Raw genomic sequence first — 23995 nt, forward strand, 5'->3', positions numbered from 1 at the left:
TTTTGTTGTTAATGCGGATGCATTCGGAGCATCACAACAATGGATACAAATATTCTAAAGCACTATAAACTGTTCAACAGGCTTTAGTTAGAAGAAAACTCTGAGTGAAAGAAAATTTGTGAAAAAATTGATAAGGAAATGGAAATGTCTATTTACAGTTCTGTAAACCAAGACCATTTAAAAACAATAGCTTAGAAAAATAAAAATAACCCATGGTATTGATTACATGTAACATATCTGTTACGGTACTTACTATATTACTATACACATTTCCCCCTTTTTTTTTTTTTTTTTTTTACAGGTTTGTAATTTTTTTGTCCCTGTGTAAACTATATTGACACATGTCAAAAAATATTTTCCTTAAAATGATACAGTCCACCATCACCACCTTAGCAGAACAGATATTATTCTTATTTTCACATGCATACGCAAAATATGCAAAGAAAAGACAATTTCCTATTGGCTAAGCAGCTGCCTCCTGTAGCATATCCAGTTATTCCATGTTCAAGAAACAAAACAAATTTTGAAAAAAAAAGAAAAGAAAAAGATAATGACAATGATCAAAGAGGACAAACAGCTGTAATGTGTTTCTTACTGTCCTACAAGCTTTCACACCACGGAGTGAAACACGTTCACTTTTCACCACATCAAGCAAAACCAAAAATGATGCAAAAAGTAGACGGCATGTTTCTTCCCTTTTGTGGCCTGAATCAGCGGGCCGGTCCAACACTTACAGGACTGATACAGCAGCTCAAGGCCAAATATAAAAACGTGAGGAAAGTTAACATACACGATGCGCTTGGTTAAAAGGGGAAATAAAACAATAACATAAAATTCAGGCGGCTCTCTTAGTGTTCTGCATAGTAACACTGATGCATTTGGACACACGTATTAAAATGGAACAAATGGACATGCCAGTGAAACCTGGTAAAACTTACTTTTTCTATTTGTCTTCTGATAAAGATTGAACATTTTTAGTTATTTCACATGAGAGGTATCTAAGTGTCTGTTTTTCTGTTGGCTCTTTGCACTAGTTTGTAGTCGGCGCGGCTATTTGGAAAAGGTGATGTCACATTCTTTCGTTTACCGATCAGCACTCAGCAACATAAATGAAAATCTGACGATAGTTGGTGGGCCAAGTTTCCATACAAATTTTGTGAAAATGTTAAGCGAAGGAAAATGCAGATTAATACACGTTTCCACTCACAATTGTTTTGCAAATATTAGGAGTTGGTTCGAACAGTTGGTGGCTCTAATTCTCCAGTCAGGTGCCATTAAACTACTGCAGAAGAAGAGCATGCAGTGAGACACCGTCATTCACTATAAACTTATGTCGAAATGTAAGCTTGTGATGGTTTACGGTGTCCTCATTATCTGATGTTTTTATCCGTTTGTTTTTTTTATCTCAGTGGCCACAAGTGACCTGCTTCTTATCACAGCTCACTTTGTCCTATTTTGCTAGTGCTTTCCAACTCGTGCAGGATATTTTGACATTTCTTCCAATTTCTGGCGTTTCCATTCCTGTGTTTGCAAATTGAAAACGGATGGATAGGAAACACACGTACTGTCGGTTAAATCATGCCGCACCCGCACTGTCCTGATGAAGCAGATTAGCTGAGCTTTTTAATAAATAATATCTTTTGTTTTTTTTAAACCAGCAGAGCTAGAACCAGCACTATAACGAAATGGTCACTTCACAGTGTTAAGAGGCCCAACAGAAGACTACTGCACACGGTGTTTCCCCCGCTGGATGATGCCAACAAGTCAGGGTGAGCAAATAAAAAAAATAAAATAAAAAAAACCTCAATCAAGCCCCATAACTAAAAAGATAATCAAAGTGAGCTCATCACAGTCTGAAGCTATGAGCGGAGCTTTTTTTTTAACCATACATTCTAAAAAGAAATCCACCTTTTTTCCTTACATACTGAGGCCATTTTCGTACTGCTGTTACACACTCGATAGCGATCACTTCACACTCTCTGCTGCTCTCCCCCGTCAAAATAAAACCCTCTGAAATAGTCAAATGAAATACTCAAGTTTCATCTTCCTTAATAAACGGAGCAAAAATAAAATACTGCACGTTAGCTGCTCATGGCGTTAAACCGTTCACCCAATCCAGAAACACTACAGTACTTCAGGTTTGTCATAGAGTCTATTGGCATAAAATACGGTTACAGTACTCCGCCATCATTGTTGCTCGGTAACAAAATATCAGTTCAAGAGCCACTCGTGCACCACAACGTGTTAACTTCAAACATGTATGTTTAACACCAGCTTGTGCTTCAGTTTAGTACATCCCGTCACTCAGGATGCTGCACCCTGAGTGAGACACACACACACACCCTCACATACAAGTTAGAACAAAGAACTAGTAAAACAGACAAACGTTTAACTAAACAGATGAAAAACTGAATGTTGTTCCCATGTTGCATAAAAAAAGTGTTTTAATACAGTATGTACATTTTTTTTTGACACCGTAACTGAACAGTGCTTTTTGTTTTATTATAATGTGCATACTATGTCAGCAAGGTTAGTTTGTTACAATTAAAACTACACTTCACTGACCCTCTTCTGATGGATTTCAGTGTAAATGTGACTGCATCTATTTAATCCACCAGCAGGTCCTAAAAGTCAGATTTTAAAACATTATCTAATGTTCCGTCTGTCTGACGGGGGAAATAATAAAAGAAATGTAATTAAATGAATGAATTTTTTATAATGAAGCTAGCATAGGTTGGCTTTTAGAGGACCGAGCATGCATACAGTCTTCTGAGATTCATATGATCGGTCCTTTTGGAGGACTGGTCCTTTTTTATTACCTCAGAAATCTCCTGTGTGTGTGTGTGTGTGTGTGTGTTTGTGTGCATACACAGACAGAGACACACACACACACACAGGAGATGTTTTTCCTTCCTGCCTCACTCTGAGAGATAACTACCTGACTCTGCTGGGAAACATGAGAAGGCAGAAACTTTCTTTCTCCATGTCCAGCTTATTACTCCTCCTCCTCTTCTTCCTCATCATCATCCTCATCGTGGCAGTGAGTGATCTCCTGGGGAGTCTGGGGGAACAGGTTGGGAGGTTTGATCTCGCTGAAGGAGCGGGTCAGCTGGTTGCGTTTGCAATCCAGGTCCTTGCAGTCGCTGCAGTGGGCGCGGTTGCGTGTGGCCAGTGGCGACTCTGCGTCGATGTCCACGTGGGCGTGTTCCACCGTCGACTCGTGCGGCATCTGGGGAAGAGGGAGGACCAAATTTGAAAAAGAAACTTGGCAACACGAGCCCACTTACTGGAAGAGTCTGCTCTTTATTTAACCGGCAGGACCAGGCACAGTGCTTTTGTCAGGGTGCATGCTCAACTCTTTATTCATTTCCCTCGGATGAAAACCAGAGAGAAATGTCTACAGTACAAGACAAGACTTCTATATCTGTGTCGGTATAATAAATAAGTGGTATTGGCCCTAACCTTTGAAGGCGTTTGGTGTAATGCAGCATTCAGTGACTCACCAGTACGTGTGCGGCTCTGAAGAGGTAGCTGAAGGGGTAGTACAGCAGGTTGATGAAGGAGGCTGCGTACAAGTCGGCGTAACGCATCACTTGAGAGGCAAACAAAGTCTGCCTGGAGCCACTGCGGAAAAGGCTACCCATCATGCCGTAGCACATGTCCATGTCGTGTGTTACTTTCTAAAAAGACAAGAAGGAGACGAGAAGACACTGAGGAGCCTGCAAAAGTATCTACCGTCCTAACACTAGAACGCATTGCATACAGTAGACACATAAACGGTATCAAACATACTTTAAATATGGGCATTGGTAACTAGGCCGTCTCCAGGCAGCCAGCGTTAAAAGCATGCGGACAGGTCTCTTGCTGTCATAGAAACAGAGGTGATTAAGGCCGTACCTTGACTCTTCTTTGAATAGTGCTGATGTCTGGCCTTTCATTACTGCTGCTGTCCAGATGTCTGAGGAAGGCCGGGGAGAAGGACAATGAGGACAGTAGGAGGTGGAGGGGGAGGGGGGGAGATATTGATATCTAGTCTGCTGAAAGGTGATGTGTCAAAAGAGGCGGCGCAAAAGAGAGTTGTGTCCGGCTATAAATAACTTCCGTGAACCCGGTTATCAGACAGGCCTGCGGGAGCAGACCCCTTTGACTTTACCCTATTGACCCTGTTGTTACTCTTACAAACACACTCTTGTTACAGCAGAGAGCAAAGAGCAGCGGAACCTATGTAAGAGACATGATGAGGAGGGAGGTGGGATATAAGGAGGGGAGGCTAAAGTAAGGAGTTCTTACTTGTAGAGTTCTGCCAAAAAAATGTCCAGGCCCTGCAGTTCCTCGAATAACGCTGAAAAACACGGGAAAAATGTGTGAATCTCACGTAGATTTACGGTGCATATTGTTCTACCATTAGTCAGCTCTTGTACAAAGCTCGTTATGAGAATGTGACTATCCAGAGTCAGCGTTTTGACTTTGTACCTACTGATTATATGACCTTTATCACGTTTAGCTTATGTACTACTCGTGTCTTTTTCTGAAAAGTAAAGGTCTGACATCGCTTCTGCTGTCCCTGTTGAGACTGTTTAATAATGCCACTAGGACGGCAGTACTTGGTAAAGAAATAAGTCGAAATGCAGGTACACACACACACACACACACACACACACACACACACACACACACACACACACACACACACACACACTAGTATTACGACATGTCACTGCGTATGTTTTACCTGTGTTTATGCGTTTGTCTACCAACTTACAGCTCTTGTCGGTCCACACGTGCAGCTCCTGGGCCAGCTCAGGTATAACCAGGAACGTCCTCCAGCCTTGACGTTTCTTGGACTTGAGGATGTCTCCAAAGATGTGGTCCCCGATGTAGACTATGTCCTTCCCTTTGGCCCCCAGCAGGTCGCACACAATGTCGGAGGAACCTAGAGAAGGATGACGAGACGGCTCATTACCTGAAACGTCTTATTAATCACAACCGCTGCACACAACTTAACCCTCGGTGAAAGAGTGAATGACTGAGGGACAGTCGAGTCTTACCACCAGAGTAGACTATGCCATGCTGCAGAGGTCCTGTGTAGGTCCCGATCTTTAAACGCCCTGTCGTCTGAAAAGAAGAACACATACATCAGATTATTTTTACATGCATACATGAGTGTATATTTTAACACTGAGCCATCAGCTGAGCTTAGGTAAACCGTGAAAGCTATATTCAGTACATACACGTTTACTTTTCCTCACATAGTTATTAACTCTTTAGTTGTTCCCCGTCCATCAATTCAAATGTTTAGCTTAAAGAGAATAGCTGTAATTATGTTAGAACCCATCAACTAACTATAAACAGCTATGATTACTTTTTAACACATACTTTTGTTCTGTTTTTAAATAGAATTAAGCTAAAATGACCTGCAGTCATAGCAAACAAAGACGACCCATAATGAGTGATACATGAATTTGAGACAAAACACTTTTACCATATTAAATCAAGTCAGCCTTCCCCACTCTGAATAGAACTTTGAGTGAAGCTGAATCAGAGCAGAAGTCCTTAAAGTCTATATGTCGTCTACTTTTGTCTGTGCAGCTTATTGTGTATTTAAACCATTTGTCAAGACAAACAAATGTGAAATCAAGTCTTCAATTCAGACTTTTCAAGAAGTAGTGTCAGATGTGTTTGCCAAGAGAAACAGTCCCAAAGCATAGATGCACAGCGCACACGCAAAAAAGGATCAATTTATTGCCAAAGATGAAACAATGGGCCTCATGCAGGAAGCCATATGAGAAAAAAAATGTCCTCTTATTTTTGTTCGTAACTACAATTTGTTCTTATTTTGTTACTAACCATTGATTTCTGGGATTCAACAATGTGTTCTTATCTTTGCTCTTGTCTTAGGCAAGAGACATTTTTACGAGTAGTTGAGAACACAGCTTGTTTTCACAATCAGCAAATTAATTGTCCAACGTAAGGAAACAAGTTATGAATTTGGGGAAATATGCATGAATATCAGGCAATCAAATTTAGATTATTATATGTTTCAGAGTAATTATAATAATTGGATTATTACATTTGTGGGATGAAGAAATATTATTGGTATTATTGTGTGTTTAGCTTCTGAATGGTTCTTCACATTAGCTTAAAAAGGCTGACATGCAAACCGGTCTGCAACATGTCTGGATATGTCGGTGTTCACATCCAGTAAACCAATTAATAACAGCTTCTCTGTCTCAGCTGTGTGTTCAGCGTCTGCTCACCGTGTCGACTTGTCTGAGCACCGTTCCCTCTCCGAAGAACAGCGGCTTCCTGGCATCCACTAGGATCAGATCAAAGTAGGACTGCCAGGGCCGGTGGGAGGAACCAGGCTGGACACAAACGAGCAATACAGTCACACACGTGAGCATAAAACAGGTCTTTCACCTTCACCTGCATGTAGAAACCAGTGTGATCAAACGAAAGCTATTCTTTACCTTCGGGCCATGGGGGAAGTCAAACAGGTAGGTCATGATTTTCTGTGAGGAAACAACGCAGCAGTGTTTAGAGTCAACACAGCTGCCCACAGACCGGCAGAAAGGCAAGGAAATGGATCTCAATGTTAATTCATCTTCATTTGTCTCACACCTGCTCGCCTGTACTCACATCAGTGTATTTGTAGTCACTGTTGGTAGCCAAGAAAACCTTGGCTACTTCGTTCATTCTGCTGAGAAGAAGAGGAAGCTTCCCCTGGTAGAAGAAGAAGAAAGGAAATAACAAAACTGAAGGTTATTAAGGCATCTTAACAAACCAGCCTGTCAGAGTATGTATGACACTGTGCCGCGCGCGTGTGTGTGTGTGTGTGCGTGTGTGTGTTTTCTAACACAGTACACTTGTAGCAATGACTATCAACTACTTACATCTCTCACAACATATTTCTCCAAGTTCTCCACCGTCTTCACCTTCAGTGTACCCTGCAATGTGAGAAACGGGAGTCAGACTAAACACTGAAAATCCAGATTGAAATGAATTACAGTCTGCAACGTTCTGCCCTCTTAAGTTAGAGGCATCAAGACCCGTTTCATCCAGTAACAGTCAGAAGTGACAAGTCCACACAAAACATGTGCGGACTTGTGGCATTTAGTTTGTTTTGTGAAAGCAAAGCCGACGTAACACACGATGTTGTGACAGTAGACACTGTATGTGGTTTAAGAAAGGATACAAAAGCTAATATGCTATTAAATCAATTCCTGTAATATTTCAATACAAGAATATAGAAGATCGGTTGCCTTCTCGACTACTAATGCTCATAATCGGTTATTTCTTCACAAGCACTTTGTGACACCAGAGAAGATGAATAAACAGAAGGAGAGTTGGATTTCCCTTTTGGGTCCATGCATCGCTGAAACGGTCCAATTACCCGTTGACCCGTATCACTTCAAACTTTAAGCTCTTGCAAAAATGCATGATAATGGATCCGGACCAAATAAACCAAACTACAGGTGTGACAGCGAGCTGAATGTTAGCTGTTTTTACAAGAAATATCCGTATCTAAAAAGGCCGGATTGCCATCAGCACTGAGCCTATTCATGCCCATAATGAAAGTGGAGCGCTAAGCTCACATCATGTCAGCTCAAGAACTGAAATCACAAGCATCAAACAGCGTCTCACCTTGAAGTGGACCCAGTCAACGGCGTCGCGGACGTCCTGGAACATGCTCTTATAGGACATGAAGAGGTCACCATTTTTGAAGCCGGATTCACAGCTGGGGGAGCGGAGCAGAGACACACACGTACACAGCCGTCGGACAGGCCACATTTTTACAGAAGGCTTTCAAAAACATGACATTTGTTTTTTGTTTGCTTTTAAATGGGATAGCCTTCCCTTGTTGGAGGGGTCCCCAGCCAAACAGGAAAGCAATCTCCCCCTAAAAGACCAACAACCAGGTTTCAGAGGACAAAGGACATGCAGCCATTCCAGATTACATTCTCTACCAATTTACAGGTCAATACCTCTCCTTACAGTAACATTTTACCGTACAGCTATATCGAGATGTAATTCTCACGAAATAGTTAGTGACAACATTTGTCATCCATATGTCATTATGATAAGAATTCATGCTTTTTCTACAATTAGTAGAAGAGATTAATAAATCATTGTTACCAAAAACATATCGTCTCTTTGACTGAACTCCCATTTGATTTTCATTTTAAAACAATTAGCTCAGATTAGCAGTAGAGACACCGGGACCCTCCCATGCTGCAGGGCTTGCTCTTGACCCAGTTTGGCTTGCAACTGTCTTTGTGTCACCATGCGGTGCCCAGAAACTTGCTGCATGACGGATAGTGTTACTAACGGTTCCTTACCTTGTGTATCTGTCACAGTTGGAGAAGAAGTCCACGAGGCAAGCAAACAGGTAGGTCTCTGTGAAGGAAACAGAACGGAGCAGCTCGATTCAACCTGGTCTTTGACCTGCTGCAATGTTCAGCCTTCATTCAGGATAAAGCTCCTTCTTGCTCGTCTACTTTCTCTTAAACAGTCCCATGGCGCTCCCCTCTGTGCTCAGAGGCCTTACCTGGCAGGTTGAAGAGTGTGTTAAGGATATAAAAGCGCTCTGTGTCATCTCTCTGGATGAACTTGTTTGGGTACCGTTCACGGATCTCAGGGCTGGGAAAAGAGAAAAGACTAAACTAAGTCTTCATTGGTCTTCTTTCTTGTGCTCACACAAATGTAGACAGTGTCAAATATATAGGATTGACATACAGCGTTATGATTTACAATCTTTTTCAGAGGATGGGGGGGGGGGATGTTGGACACACTCACCCTCGGAGGAAGTTGAATCCATGGACACAGACCAGGATGTTACCGTAGGCGTCAACCTTCAACAGGTTTCCATACATGGTATCAAACACAAGGCCCCTGAAAGTCAGAGGAAATAAATGTTCGTATAAGTCTACAATACTCATCTCTTGAACAGAACATCTGGCGTTTTAACTGCTATCATACAGTTATTATCAGCAGGACAGACAGAGGTATTTTCCTGGAGTGTAAATTAACTTTGAACAGGCTCCCTTAGCTCAGCTTGATATCCTAGCTACATCCACTGAGGTTAGCTTGTTAAAAGGGATTCAAAATGATAAAAGCTGAGGCAATTAAAGCAGCATCGTCATGAGGTCTGTGTGGTGGGGTTGGATTGGTCTGACCTGGTGGGGAACGATGGGTCGTAGACGAAGCTGAGCAGCTCCTGGGGGTAACCGATTGAAACCAGGCGCTCCACTGTAAGCTCAAAACCTAGTGACTCGTACTCTGGAGACTTGTACACTAGAAATTAAACACAAATGTACGGACAGTTTTACTAAAATGACCCCCAATAGAAGGTCACAGTACACGTGGTGCCACAGTCCAGTTTGGTGTGTAATCTTTGGCGTCGACTTTTAAAAACTATTGTGCAATGCCATGTACAAGTTATGGAATCGTTAAAGTCCAGGCTTAATGAGCCGGTAATTCTGCTTCATCATTAGCCAGTGTTAGTAAATTACAACAGACAGTTCGTTGATTCATAAATTAGATGATCGTCAGACAATGAATCACATGAACACATTTGATAGTCTAATAATTATGCACGTCATTGATTAAGCAAAAATGCCAAATACTCTCTGATTTCAGTCATTTAAAAGTGAGTTTTTTTCATCTTTTCTCTGTATTAAGTCATTATCATATCAATATATTTAGATTTTGGACTGTTGGACGGACAAAACAAACTATTTGAAGACCTCACCTTCCACAATGTTCTGATATTTTAAGGCCAACACAATGAGATGCAACCCAACAACATATTAATCGATAATGAAAATGATTGTAAGATGAAGCCCTAAACTGAACATCTTTGTTTGTTTTCTCAAAAAGACATTAAGCGGATTTAAATATGGTATTGAAACGTACAGTATATATATATATATATATACTGTACGTTTCAATACCATATATTGATTTGTTTTAGTGTTTTTATATATGAAAAATGAAGTACTTTATCTGGAGACATTTGTTGTAAGTTCACTGTGACACATTGTCTTGCTCTGTGGAACTCTGCCTGCTTAAAACAACAATTATCAGCAGCTATTGAAGTGGCATCTGGCTGACCGGAGAGCTTGTACAGCATGTGGCATACAAGTACAATTTACATAAACTACTGTATTATGTATACAGTTGAGGAACATGACCTGTTGTTGACGCTGTACACAGCGAACAGCGTTTCATTAGAGGTGACATACAGCCAGTGGAGCCCAACACGTACATGAGACTTCTCTAAGGCGACCTCGTCCACTAGAGTCTGTGCTGTTGCTCCAGTAATTTGACATGTTCTCACTCTCCAGTACCCCCCCCCCCATACACACACACACACACACACACACACACACACACTGTCCTGCTCTCTCCTCGCTATCAACAAGGACCTCTGTGTTCTGTACGCAAATCCACAAAGAAACAGGATCAGGCGTGAAAATGAAAAGTCACTCAACCTTCAGCAGCAGCTCTAATGAGTCCTGCTGAGACCGATGACAAGGCCCGGAGCCAGATATTTACCAAAAACACCAAGGCAGGGGAGGGCTCTGGAAATCAAAACTCAGATAGATGCTGGGCTCAGAATAGGCTGGGAGAGGATTGAAAAGCTATGCGACACTGGGAAAAGAACATGTCAGATGTTATAAATACGATGGAAGAATGCGCTGGTGTCTACACTCCCACTGGGCGGGGGGGGAGGCCCCCTGGAGACGGAAGACATACTGGCTGATGATGCTGGTATAGAGGACAGTTAGTGGGGGGGGGGGGGGGGGGGGGGGGGGGGGACGACAAACAGGAAAACATCCGTGTCTCACTCTGTAGAATGTGTGAGTGTGAACTTGTGTCCAATGCTGGGTTGCACACAGAAGCCTAATGAGTATGCATAGAGTGATGGGAAAATCTTGAGCTTTGTTCTTTAGTTGACACCCTTACTCTGCAAGCCTGAGCCTGTTTCTGCATTATAATCACGTACACCCCCCCCCCCCCCCCACTGTGGTCTCCCAGCAAACTGAAGGTTTGGGCCCCGTGCCGGGAGCAGTAGCACACACCGACTTAATTGCCTCTCCTCCTCCTCCTCCTCCTCCTCCTCCTCCTCGTCCCTCACTTGTTGTTGGGCATGGGACGATAGACACATTTAATTTCACGGTTATCTTCAAAATCAATTGCGATTCAAAATATTATTACTCTTAAAATGGAACTGAAACATAGTGGAATCACTTTAGCTTACATTTAGTTTAGATGCACATTTGTATTACATCACAGATAAGACAAAAAGTCAAACAATCTGAAATAAGGTGATCATATTTCATAATTTCCTTAGTAAATAAATGATTACTATTATTTTTCACTTCTCTATGATAGTGAGCTAGACATGTGACAATATTCAGGATTAAACCCTGATAGTGAAAATTGCCCATGATCAACTTATTGTTAGTGGTTCTTATCTCAACGCTTCATTCATTCCATCTCTACTTGTTGTAGGCGCTACAAAGAAACCTATTCTAGGAGCCGTTTCCCCTCCGTCACCTTTGCTATCATCACTCTCTCTCTCTCTCTTTAGTTCACCGGGCGGCTCGGCCCACGTGTTGACCTTGGTGTGGTACTCAATAAAATCACATCTCAATCTAGGTTATGCAAAGGAGAGTCAGACCTGTCATTAAGGATCAGGAAGTTGTTTTGTTACATAATAATTGTCTTGTTTTATTGGCCCATTAAGGCCCCTGAAAGGTATTTCTCTATAAAATTAAATATTACTAATTATCGCTAATTGTGAAACAGTTCAAATGACATGAAAAGCACCACAAAACTTGGTGTCAAGCATCAAACAAAAAGGTAAAGTATGGGGCTTGTATCTAAAGTTGTTATTGATTAAGAGTTTAAAACTCAAAAATTCATCAAATATATTTTTTTATTAAAATGTCGCAAACTCTGATTGGTGCAGAGAAAAACATGACATCGTATTTCTCCACCTGAGTCCCGCTCCCTTCAGACCAGTGAGAGGAGCACCGACAGAAACACAAATACAGAAAACCTCATGTGACAAAACCAAAACTCCTTCAAACACCGACCACAATCACAAATCGCTTAAGCCGATTTTTACGACTTTAAAGACACTGAAACCATTTAACTTCTATAACTTGAAAAACTAAGTACATGACACCAACTGCCTGCAGTGTATCTCATTCAAACGTACTTCCAGACGCCACTCACTGCTTCACGTGTTTAAAGGCTTCGGCAGCAGTCTGGACTGATTTATGTTTCCACACTGGAAGCTACAGACATGGAGAAAGCTGCATATTTTAGTTAATGAGGTTTCCAAGAAAGTCGTATCAACAGATGTTATTAAAGGGTTAGGGTGACAGCATTGGTGTGCAGACCGGAAGTTGTGTTATTGTTGCGTGCAGTGTCCTTGACTCCTGCATTTCTGCTTTATAGGGGTCCTTGCTCCCCTGCTGTAAGCCGACCCCTTCTCACATTTCTCACGCTGTCAGTATGCACGCACACACACACACACACACACAATTGGGGCGAGAAGCGGCCTTAGCTTCAGGGATCCGTTACCTTGAGTCGCTGATGAGATTGTTGCTAGTTAATTATACCCCCCCCTGCTCCATTTGCTGAAGTGTGTGTGTTAGGCCTCAATGTAATGTACCACACACACACACACACACACACACACACACACACACACACACACACACACACACACACACACACACACACACACACACACACACACACACACACACACACACACACACACACACACACACACACACACACACACACACACACACACACACAACAACCGGCCCCCTTCTACTAATAGACCCCCAAATCCTATAAAGTGCCCCACACAGAGACTTTATCTGAATCATGTCACATATCAATCTATATTAGAAACTCCTTCAGCGTCTTAATTTATCTGTGGACACCAATATGCAAATGTAGGCCTTTGTCACAGATTTATAACACCGTCAAACAAATTGTGGCACAAGGAGAAAAACTTGAGCACAGCCTCGAGGACCTACATTCCAGCCAAACGTCTGTTGGAAAACGAGGACAAAAACTCTGTGCAGCTCTCAACGCAATCTGGGCTAAATTGTGTGTTTGAGCAACATTTTCTGCAGGCAAAGAATAGCTGAAGCAACGTTGTAATAATACAACGTGGATTTAGTTCACAGTATATTACAAAATGTGCGATGTGTATGCATGCACTGCGATAGTTTGCAACCGTTGATCTTTATACATGTGGGTGATAAATAGAGATACTTTTTTTTTTTTAGTAAAGTGCATCACAGCATGATGAACCAACAGGAGCAACTAACAGCGTCTTGGGAAAAGATATCAAGCTTTACCTCCTGCACTTGATAAGGTGGGAGACAAACATTGCTCTAAATGTTAATGTTTAATAAGATTAATACTTTTATTTTGTTTTAACATACCGTCATGATATGAAAAAATGACAGAAAGTGCAACAAACTGCACAAACTGTCCAACATGACATATGTAATATCAATATCACATATCAATGTTTCAGAAACCATGCTATGTTTTTCTCACACAACTCACACAAAATAATTTGTTTTCTGCATATTTCCATTCTTTGTGGAAGCTCTGTCAACATCTAAAAATGGCGGTTTCATCCAGAAAGTGAAGCACTTTGCACAGTTGACCTGCTGTTAACACCCCCTAAGAACAAACACTGCAGTCAGCCAGGGTGCTGTGGTTAAGCAGCAGTCATTCTGTGACACCACCAGCTCCCCGGAGTTGATGGAGTACCTCAGTGATCAAACCCTGAACACCCTCCAAAAAGATACACGATAGCTGAGCTCCCAGTAAACATTAACACTTGGTTATGAGCGCCCATAAAGAGTCATGTCAACAGCTGAGCGTGTGCGCCCTGAACGGGGGATCGGGGTACGGAGCCAGAGAGGGACTACGAGTGATCCCCGTCCTCAAGGGAGCCATCGCTGGTGAACTCCACAAACAAACGTGACCTGCTTTACAAAGGCAGGGAGCATTTATTTATAGAGACCAAAACCTGGAGCTGAGTCACAGAGCAACGTGGCATGAAAAATACAGATTATTTTTGGCCCGGCAACAGGTCAGTAGGAAAAAGAACATCTCTAAACAATGGACTTTGTGAACCGGGCGATGTTTCAGTGGGCTCAAGGAGTTACCGGCATTGGCCTAAATAACGTAGTGTGGTCAACAACCTGGAGTTCTGTGTGTGTGTGTGTGTGTGTGTGTGTGTGTGTGTGTGTGTGTGTGTGTGTGTGTGTGTGTGTGTGTGTGTGTGTGTGTGTGTGTGTGTGTGTGTGGGGGGTTACTGTAGACTTTAACATCCACGCAAAACACACAAGGGGAAATAACTGGAAATGTGTTTTCCACAAAATCCAAAAGGTGACAAATCAGAAAACCCCTCAACCCTCAAAATGTACGCTGGCATTATCAAAATGCTTTTGTCTTCTCTTATTTTAACAATGCATCTTTTTGGATTGACTTGCATGAATACATTTAATGCATACCTAAACCTTTTTCATCAATCTGGGCTATCAAGTGACACTTTGGACTAGTCTACATTATTAATACGACCACAGGAAGGACACGCCATGTAAACTGAGGACCCGCTATGCAACCCCTCTGGCCGACTTCCAACTGCGTACCAAACATTTAAAAGTATAGTACAGGAACGAACCTACTGGTTGTATTAATTATTGATGTATCGTTTGTCTTTTCGGTTTCAATTATTTAGGCTACTAAATGTTAGAAATATGGCCAAATGCATGTCAAAGTATCAAATTGTAAAGTTGAAAGTCTGAATATTCTTTTAATTAACAAGAAAATGATACAAGCATTTATATCCTCACATTTAAGAGACTGTAAACAACCAGAAAATAATTAGCATTTTTCCCTTATCCTATTTCTTTAATAAAAACATTAAAAAAAATAAATAAAGCAACTGTTTTGCTTCTGCACCAGTGATGATTAGTTAGGTCAATTTATATTCAACTTACCTGCTAAAGTGTAATCCATGTCAAAGCCAAAGCATTTAATCTTCTCCATTGCCAAGCTTCTGTTGACAAACACCCTGGAGGAAACAAGTTGAGGGAAATGTTTTAGTTCAAAGATTCAACAACAAGATGAACATTTATTCTGTCAGACTCAAAAGAAGCTGTGTCACTAACTGAATGGACCTACGATAACCCAGACTGTGGGCGAAAATAATAAGTCTATTCAGTATCCCGAAAAAGTACTAAAATACTGCTACCACTCAATTAGTCAATCACACACACACACACACACACACACACACACACACACACACACACACACACACACACACACACACACACACACACACACACACACACACACACACACACACACACACACACACACGTTATGTTAGTACGTTCATTTCATTTTGATCACAGTACCATTAGAATTGTAACATACATTGATGCACCAGATGCTTTTTGTTTAGTGTTTGTAGTGAAAATCTAATTTACAAATTGTAAAAGTGTTTTCATCAAAAACATATTAGTTTTCTGCTAATGACGAAATAAAACTGTGGAATTCAATATCCTCAAACAGCTTCACAAGTTGAGCTCATATGAACCCAACGAGCCGCCACGTGGAGCATTATTTAATTATCTAGAATCCATTATATCAACTTTGTAGTTCAGATAGTTTTTAACCTATGTCTTAATTAAATAATGGCAACATGCCAAAACATTTTCTTTTTTGTTGCTGCTTGAGCACAAAGGGTGGTCATCTTGTTTTGCAATAATTCTAAAATGAACAGCAGCTATGAAAGAAAGATGAACTTTAGTCCTACTGGTATAGAGAAGACTACCACACGAGTTACCAGGAGGCAGGTTACGCTGTTCAAAGGTGACTCTCAGTGACTAAGAAAAACTCAATGATAGATATCACAGCAAAGATCATCCGTAGTGACAATATCTGAAATTATTGGAACATAAAATTAAAAACTACATATCACAAGACATAAAATGCAAAACAAACATTAAGGACATAAATTATTATATCGACATACAATTCAAAATAAATTGCTTCAATTAATCACGTGTCAGAAACTACAGAAGTTGCAGCATATAATTACACAACTGCGCAGCACTAAAATGGGCAACAAAAAAACAAAACTGTTGAGTAATCTAAAACCACATGCCCCGAGTCCAGTGGCTGCTAAAACCACAGGAAGTTTACAAAAACGCTAAACCAGGGGATTGCGAAACGTGACGGATTCAGCTCAGAGCGTGTCAATCTTCCAGGAAACACGCAGCTTTACTGTGCTAATAAATCAATCAGGACACAGTGACAGACGATGTTTACTTGGCCCGTTTGACAGGACTTCCACAGAGAAGATTTACTCTGACTCTGACCTACATGTCTTATCTTCAGCATCTGTTCCTAGATATTTACACACGAGCCAATATTTAAAAATGCTAGAAATGAGATGTAAATTGGCTAAAAAGGGAAATCAAATACGTCACACTGAAATAAAAAAACCAGGCTACGTTACTCTTGCCAAGCACATTACTGCGATAAGCAACTTATCTTCTCAGTAATCTGTGACATCTTCACCGATCTGTAAATCAGTTGTGAAATACCTGGCAGCAGATCCATAGTGAACAAGTTCCCATTTAGATGTTAGTCCAGCAGACGTCTGGTGATGCATTCTGTGTGAAATTAAACCTCAGTTTGACTCTCCGTTGGTCTGACCTGCTCCAGCTACACAGGGCAGCCACAAACAATGCCCCCCCCCCCTCCTCATCTCTCCCTCTCTCTCTCTCTCTCTTTGCTTTCTTGCCATTCAGACATTTTCTGACTTGTTGCAAAAATGATTGTGGCCATTCCGTGTCATTCTCTGTTGTTGCGTGTTGTCAGTGAGGGTTGTTGTTGTGCAGCATGATGTTTGTGGGCCCTCAAAGACATCCAGAACAATCAAGTAAGCCCGTGGCCCACAGCTGCTAACCACACTGAGACAAGTAAACACTGGGAGAATCACTTCTCTCTCTCACAGGAGCACCTTTTATTATACTGAAGACCCGATTGAAAATGTTATCATTGACACATCGTTTCAATGGCATTCATTTTAAAGCAACCCTTTTTTTTTTTCTTACTTTTTTAACTCACAAGTGTTCAAGTTGCTCAAATTCAATTAGGCATTTTTTCATCTTCTTGCTTCAAGTTAAGTCTAAAACTTAAATTGCTCAAACTGATCAAATTCAGACAGAAATTCAGTCATATGATCAAAAAAAAAATCAAGTTCAGATGACTTTAAACCTAAAACACTTGAATCTGAATTTTTTTTAATCTATTTTTTGAAATGGCAAAACTTGAATATTGACATATGTAAAAGTTATCAATAGGTATTCAGTACTGATTATTTATGAAGGTATTCAGTTGCTTATAAGATCATTATTACGGCCTTATGCTACTTCCATAGACTAGAATATAGATACGCCTCAATAAAAACAAATGCACTGCTTCTGTCACTATTTCTCTGCGCTGACAAACTACTTACCTAACCCTTTAATAACATCTGTTGATACGACTTTCTTGGAAGCCTCATTAACTAAAGAGAGGGATTTAAATCTAAAATCACTTCTATTTTGTTGAGCTGTTGTCATTTCACATGTGACCCCTTGCTGGGACAAGTGAGTAAAGCACATTCATAAATCATAACGTAGGGGAGATTATGCCTCTCCTAAACTCGCCCATATTCACAAAGGGTGGGGTGACTTAATCACCAGAGTCCGCCTTGACTTTGGTCCTGTTGACAACACTATTGCCTCAAATATCCCACACAGGCCACAACAGAATCCCTCAACGACTCACACTCCAATCTGAGCGCAGCTGTGCGACAGATTTTTTCCGCTGCTCTCTCTAATCTCACGTAGACAGTGATGCGAGTCCCGGAGATAGAAAGTTCTTCTGTGCCGGGCAGAGTCGTCAGCCCTCTGCTATGCGATACGCAGCTGCATTGTTTTAGCTGAGCTCTTACTTTGAAGGAATGATCTCTGTCTGTCTGTGAGATAAACATAATGTCCCCCCCCCCCCCCCCCTTCAATGGCCTCTTACATTTCACAAGAACGACTGAGCAGATCAAGCAGCCTTATACTACTGTCACAAGCATAGTCTTAGCGAGCTCAACACCACCTTTGTACCGTTGTTATCTTTGCACGTGTGATTGTTTGCATGAGAGTATCTGGAGTGTATGTGTGTGTGTGTGTGTGTGTGTGTGTGTGTGTGTGTGTGTGTGTGTGTGTGTGTGTGTGTGTGTGTGTGTGTGTGTGTGTGTGTGTGTGTGTGGAGATCACGGGCTGGGTGGTTTATGTCAGCACACACGCAGCTAACAGATGAGTGACAGTTTCGCAAACCCTGCGAGTATTGCGTATTACAGAGCGGTGTGAAAGAACAGCAGTACCCAGTGGACATGCACATCTTAAGCCGCGTTAAACATTGAAACACACGTTTTATTACTAAAGGCCTCATTACATGAGCCTTTCAGCCAGGATGTCTACAGGGCGTTTGCAGTCAACAGGTACAGGAACAAAGAAGTCTATGGAAAGACTCTGCTATTGTGCGAGTTGTTAGAACAACCAAGTGTCTAAACACTTTAGTTTGAGATCCAATAAACATGGAGGGTATCGCTTGGCCTTCAAGCCAACTACAAGCTTTGTATTCATTCACTCACACCCGGGACCTGAGCAGTCCGCTGACCTTTTGCCACGAGAGGAATTTTGCACATGAGTAAGAAAAACACACCCCAAAAACACAATCGACTAACTGTACAGTGTATGAACCAGTCAACCTCACAAACCCAAGTGGCATGACCCAGTGAGACGTCTGCTCTACTTAGTGACAAGTAGTGTGTAAGACAGAAAAGAAACGGTGGACATGACGAGGAGAAACTTTCTGTAATGTGAGGGCAGCTGTGCATACTCTGGTCTTAATGGCAGTTTTACTGCTAAGCAATACGTTTCTGAACGTGTGTGATGATTCGCTCAGGGGAATGAACAGCGAATGCCTCCGTTTGGCCATGCACAGTACATCTGAGTCAACATGAGTATGGATTATATATTCTTCAGAAGTCTGGGTAAATATGGTCACGATGAAGTTGCTAAATGGATGGAAAAAGAGATTTATAATCTATGTATATTTCTACATGGAAATGAGATGGTCGGTCTTTGAAGCTGGAGTTTGATGTTCAGCAGCTATTTTGTTCTGCGTCTGAATAACCATCTAAGTTTTAACTTCCACAAGGTATTCTTTATGCTTGTTCACATTAGGCATTTGTTGTATTGATTATGATATTGTTGTAAAATACATGTTCCTGTTGTGACCAATTCACCATTCAAGTGTGACCAACTGACTTTGTAACTGTACATTTCTTCAAAGTAAAAGTCTTTGGGTTAGTTATTTTGCCCACCAACAGTAGTTGAGTTTCACTGTAATATATATTCATAGCACAACAGAAGGGTCAATTATTATTTCTAGCTGCTCAATTTATGACAAAAAACACTCCAGACGTTTTGTAGATGTAGTTTCAGATATTCAGATTACCTATGGTATGGCTCTCTTCTGTATTTTTTCATTGACACGCCGTCCATGTTGGCGGGTAAGTCTGCGAAGTTCTGCAGTCTGTCACTCCATGAAGTGGTCATCTTTAAAACCGTTCAGTGTCTGGGGAGAAGGAAAGCAACACATATGGAGGGGCTCATTTTAATGGTCAAACACAAACACAACCAAATACTATCACTTCAGATAAATGTTTACTGAATACAAGCGAACTTTAGTGGACTTGGCTTCACAAATAGCAAAACAGATAAGCTAAAAAAAAAATCTGGAAAGATTTGCTTTTGAGTGAAAAAAAATCCCATTAAATATAAATATGTTTTGATATCTCTGTCTGCCATTTACTCAAAATACTTTTTAAAGTAATGTCAACAATGCACAAACACAACATTATATATATTAGAAATGATGTACAAAATGAATATGATCCTTTGGTTACTATTTGTACTGCGTTACATAAAACATGTAAAATGCAGTAATGTGTAACCTGAGCACTTTAGGATCAATGTGCATGTTTCACATTGAAGACATGTGTAACCTGAATAAGAGGAACATTCTAGTAAATGTATAATCAACTAATCTATGCTCTGGGTTGAAACAGGAGCCTAATCTTCACATCTGCAGATACACAGTGCTGTGCAAGGCAGACCAAAGTGGTAGCATTTGCACCTTCCAAGGCGTCCACACTTGGTCAGTTGTTTGCAACTCTTTGCAATAGGAGGGAGACCAGTCCAGGAGATCTGCCACAGATCACCTGGACTGATCCATCCTCAGTCAGCAGGACGTTGTGCTTCTGGTTGAAAGTATTGTTCAAAGTTCAAAAGTATTGATTTAACCCATATGAAGATCAGTCAGGAAGACTATCCTTGCACACTTGGGCTTGTAGTCCTCTCTCTCTCTCTCTAATACAACTTCCGCACTCTAGCGGCACATTCTCAATTTCCGCTGTCACTGTCAGAAGCCTCATAAACGCTGTCAGCTGTTTAACAGCTGGGCGCCCCCAGCCAATAGCGCAGCATCCCTCCCTCATCGTTAGCCTATCAGATTGCTGCCGCCTCTTTTTAAATGTGCTGCATCCCGGCCTCTAGTTGTCCAGCTGCAACCCTCCTCCTCCCCAGCACCATCCAGATTCAGCATCTCCAGCATCTCCAGCATCTCCAGCATCTCCAGCATCTCCAGCATCTCCAGCATCTCCAGCCACCACCACCAGTGTCTGGATTTATATTGTCACCACTCGATCACAAACCTCCCCGTCGAGTTCAAGCGCCGAAGAATTTCTGTCTAACTCATTAACGCATCATCTGTCATAATAAACGTCAACTACCTCTCATTGACTTGTCTCTCGTGATTGAAATGTATCTTGGCCTGGTAGGCAGCACGCTTTACTTGCTGGAATAGAGCAGCTCGAGTAGGAAGGATGACTTGCACCATCAGCTGTACTGGACCTGTCACACACCATGACCACAAAGGTTTCCAAAATGTTCATGTCAGCATCATCTGTTGTTGGTAGTTACTAGCTGAAAACATCAGAAACCTCGTCGCATGCATTTTTAGGTTTGTCATGCAGTCTTCTTGTCCTTATCTTGAGTTGTACTTTGCACATATACTGTTGCTGTCTCTTGAACTCTTGTGCAATAGCATCGCCACCACCCAGCGGTCATTTGATTGGGTGACTAATGTATTTTATGAGATGAACAATCCCAAAGGAGTATTTGTGCCAATTGTGGTACTTCCTTCCACCTGTGAAAGATGTTCCTGCATCAATGCAATCAGCAGCTACACTAAAAAAAATATGTTATATATATGTGTGTGTGTGTGTGTGTGTGTGTGTGTGTGTGTGTAGAGGTCATGGTGGGGGAGCGGAGGATGGGTCATGGAGGACACCAGTGGGGCCACTGGGTTCACAAAGCAAAATATTGTCTGTCTAATGCAACGGTAGTGCAGCCTGGTACAAACACATCTTGTCTGACTCACAAGAGAGAGTTAAACATGGAGTCATTAACAAGTAGGTTATAGTTACGTAAGTAACCCGATGAAGTTAACGCACCAGTTATCAACGGGACAGGCTTAGCCCAAATAGGCAAGCCCATAGAAGAAAAACAACAATCCTTGGAAAGCCTTGTAAATTCCTGCCCCAGTGGAATGTAAAGCCTTGTAGGGTTTATTTTCTGCCATGCTGACACTCTATCTTCCTCCTGTCACTGGAGAGACTGGGCTGCAGGAAGGTAAGGCAGAGGAGGTCAGCTCTCTCCTTCTCGGTGCCAGCACAGATGCAAATGAGGCCAACTGTCCACAAACTGCATTAGAGTGTCGAAACACTGTCATCAAACGTTGACATTACAGCTTTGCGGGAGAGTAAACCAAAGATGCTGGGGGTTTTGTTTTACATTCTGAACTCTAATATTCTACCAGATTGTCATTCTAATGCATGTTTATTATGTTCATGTCTTTACGACACCTTGGGTCCACAAAAAGTATGACCTGGGTCCACTGGGCTCAGAGGGAGAGAAAGACTCACAACTGGAAACATAACTTGTGACAGGCTTTGTTTCCTCGAGTCGGTGTTGAGAGACTGGAGTCGACGTGTATCTCAAACAATGCTAACGTCACACGGAACGTTAACTGACACTCGTTTTTTTTTTGGGGGGGGGGATGCCATTTACGTTTCAGCATCACCTTTGGCTGTGTAAATATGTAGGGCTACTCTGCGAAACAAGCGGTGAACGCTGAGATATTAGCTTAAGCTAACTTACCGTAAAAGTGTCATGATAAAGCTAACAGCAACGAACGGTTAACGTACCAAACAACGTCCCGCGACTTGCCGAAGTGCAAAAGCTAGCTAACAGTCCGCTCCGACAGCCTCTGTGCTGCTCTTCTAGTCTGACATTTGCCGAGAAGGACGAGCGGCAGTGATCCCGGACAAAGCTAACGCGTTAGCTCGCTTTGATGCAAAAGCAACAAAGTCTCGGGGCAGATTTCGCTGCGTTTCGCCGTGACTGGCATTACTGTACTCACCTCTGAGTTCCTGAATAAAACAACTGCACCGTCAGTTAGTCTGAGCATGCGCCTTGAGCGGAGTAAAAGTCGGAGATGAATCGTTGATGTGTGGTTTCTTCTTTCTGTCTTCACTGTAAAGCCAGGCAGCAGACGAGTGTTCCTGCTGTGCCTGCTCTTTGCTGTCTGTCTGTCTCTCTCTCTCTCTCTCTCTCTCTCTCTCTCTCTCTCTCTCTCTCTCTCTCTCTGTGCTAACAGCTGTTGTTATGAGACGTTCAGGGGGCGGGGTTTATCGGACTATCAGCAGGAGGCGGGACTACGTGTCGTCGTGGCACAGAAACGTGACACCACGGTCCCGCATCCGTTATCAGTAGAGTACACCTCAGAAGGATTGCATCTATTTATCTTGATGCAAAAGTTCATTTGCTTATAATGGGCCTGCAGCATTGCAAAGAGTAGGCCACTTCTGTGCTTCACTCAAGTTAAAATCCTGTTACAAGCTCCTCACAGGTATTTATTCAACTCAACTAAAACAACACAAGAAAGCACAAACAAATCAAGATAAGTTGTCTGTTCAGGTGCAGATAAGACACTTGTATTCTGTGATTGATATCATCAGCGGTGGAAGAAACACTCAGATCCTTTACTGAAGTATAAATTGGCAACACGACAGTGTAAACAAAAGGCCCGCATTCATATTGAAAGTATAAATTCTCGTTCTCCAGGAAAAATGCACCCAAGACTGATATATTTTCAAATGTGACATTATAGTGTTGCAATAATGCATATGTAGCATTTTACTAGCTGGTCGAGGTGGAGCTGTTTGTCTACTTTAGATAGTTTATTCCTCTGGTTACTAAACCGGGGGTCAGGCCCCCTCCAGAGGGTCACCAGATACATCTGAGGATGATTCAGACAGACCGGACTCTGAGTCATGGTTAATGGGTGAAGGAAAAGGCATCTTGTATTGGAGAGACTGACTACATAACAAGAGGAAGGGCAGGAGAATTTGTAAAAGTGTGGAAACCATTCTTGGAGTTTCTCTGACATCAAGGTGCATTCATACATTTATATGTGTTGAGTGTGTTGTTTTTATTCTTTTGTTAAAATGTAAAATATGTAAAATGTTAGGTTGCTTTTCCTTTGATGACTACGAAAACCATGGCTACATATTATATTTTTTAATTGAATTGTTATTATTATTGTCTGTTTGTGAAATGTGTGTTACATTACATTTTTTTACAATCATTTAGCAGACGCTTTTCTTAATCAGAAAACTGAAAACTAACTATACTAATTATAGCTGTCAGACAGTGGGGTAAAAAGTATAACATTACTCTCTGAAATGTAATGAAGT

General features: G+C 41.6%; 1 protein-coding gene across 3 annotated transcripts; it reads right to left on the minus strand.

Annotated features, from left to right (window-relative positions):
* Positions 1-269: 269 nt before the first annotated feature.
* Positions 270-22853, minus strand: nt5c2b (5'-nucleotidase, cytosolic IIb). 3 transcript variants are annotated; one of them, XM_079159394.1, is made up of 18 exons: positions 22660-22853; positions 19633-19752; positions 15057-15130; positions 9177-9294; positions 8797-8892; positions 8549-8640; positions 8340-8397; positions 7645-7738; positions 6894-6947; positions 6640-6723; positions 6471-6512; positions 6258-6365; positions 5049-5115; positions 4763-4933; positions 4291-4342; positions 3898-3958; positions 3504-3680; positions 270-3229 (listed from the first exon to the last, which is right to left on the minus strand). In XM_079159394.1, the coding sequence occupies exons 2-18, from the start codon at positions 19731-19733 to the stop codon at positions 2996-2998; spliced, it is 1683 nt and encodes a 560-aa protein (XP_079015520.1). In that variant the 5' UTR covers positions 19734-19752; positions 22660-22853; the 3' UTR covers positions 270-2995. The 3 variants fall into 3 exon arrangements, with proteins under 3 accessions (XP_079015520.1, XP_079015521.1, XP_079015522.1); XM_079159395.1 differs by lacking the exons at positions 19633-19752; positions 22660-22853 and adding an exon at positions 16674-16796; XM_079159396.1 differs by lacking the exons at positions 8549-8640; positions 8797-8892; positions 9177-9294; ... (1 more) ...; positions 19633-19752; positions 22660-22853 and having other exon boundaries at positions 7645-7900; positions 8340-8538.
* Between the last annotated feature and the right edge of the window lie 1142 nt (positions 22854-23995).

Source organism: Pholis gunnellus (genome assembly GCF_910591455.1).
Source record: "Pholis gunnellus genome assembly, chromosome: 5".
Lineage (NCBI taxonomy): Eukaryota > Metazoa > Chordata > Actinopteri > Perciformes > Pholidae > Pholis > Pholis gunnellus.

Coding starts and splice junctions, on each gene's coding strand:
- nt5c2b (XM_079159394.1), bottom strand. CDS start 19,733: ATGACCACTTCATGGAGTGACAGACTGCAGAACTTCGCAGACTTACCC. Junction 7,739..8,339: donor AACTGTGACAGATACACAAG/GTAAGGAACCGT, acceptor CCGCTCCCCCAG/CTGTGAATCCGGCTTCAAAA. Junction 3,681..3,897: donor CTATTCAAAGAAGAGTCAAG/GTACGGCCTTAA, acceptor TTGTCTTTTTAG/AAAGTAACACACGACATGGA.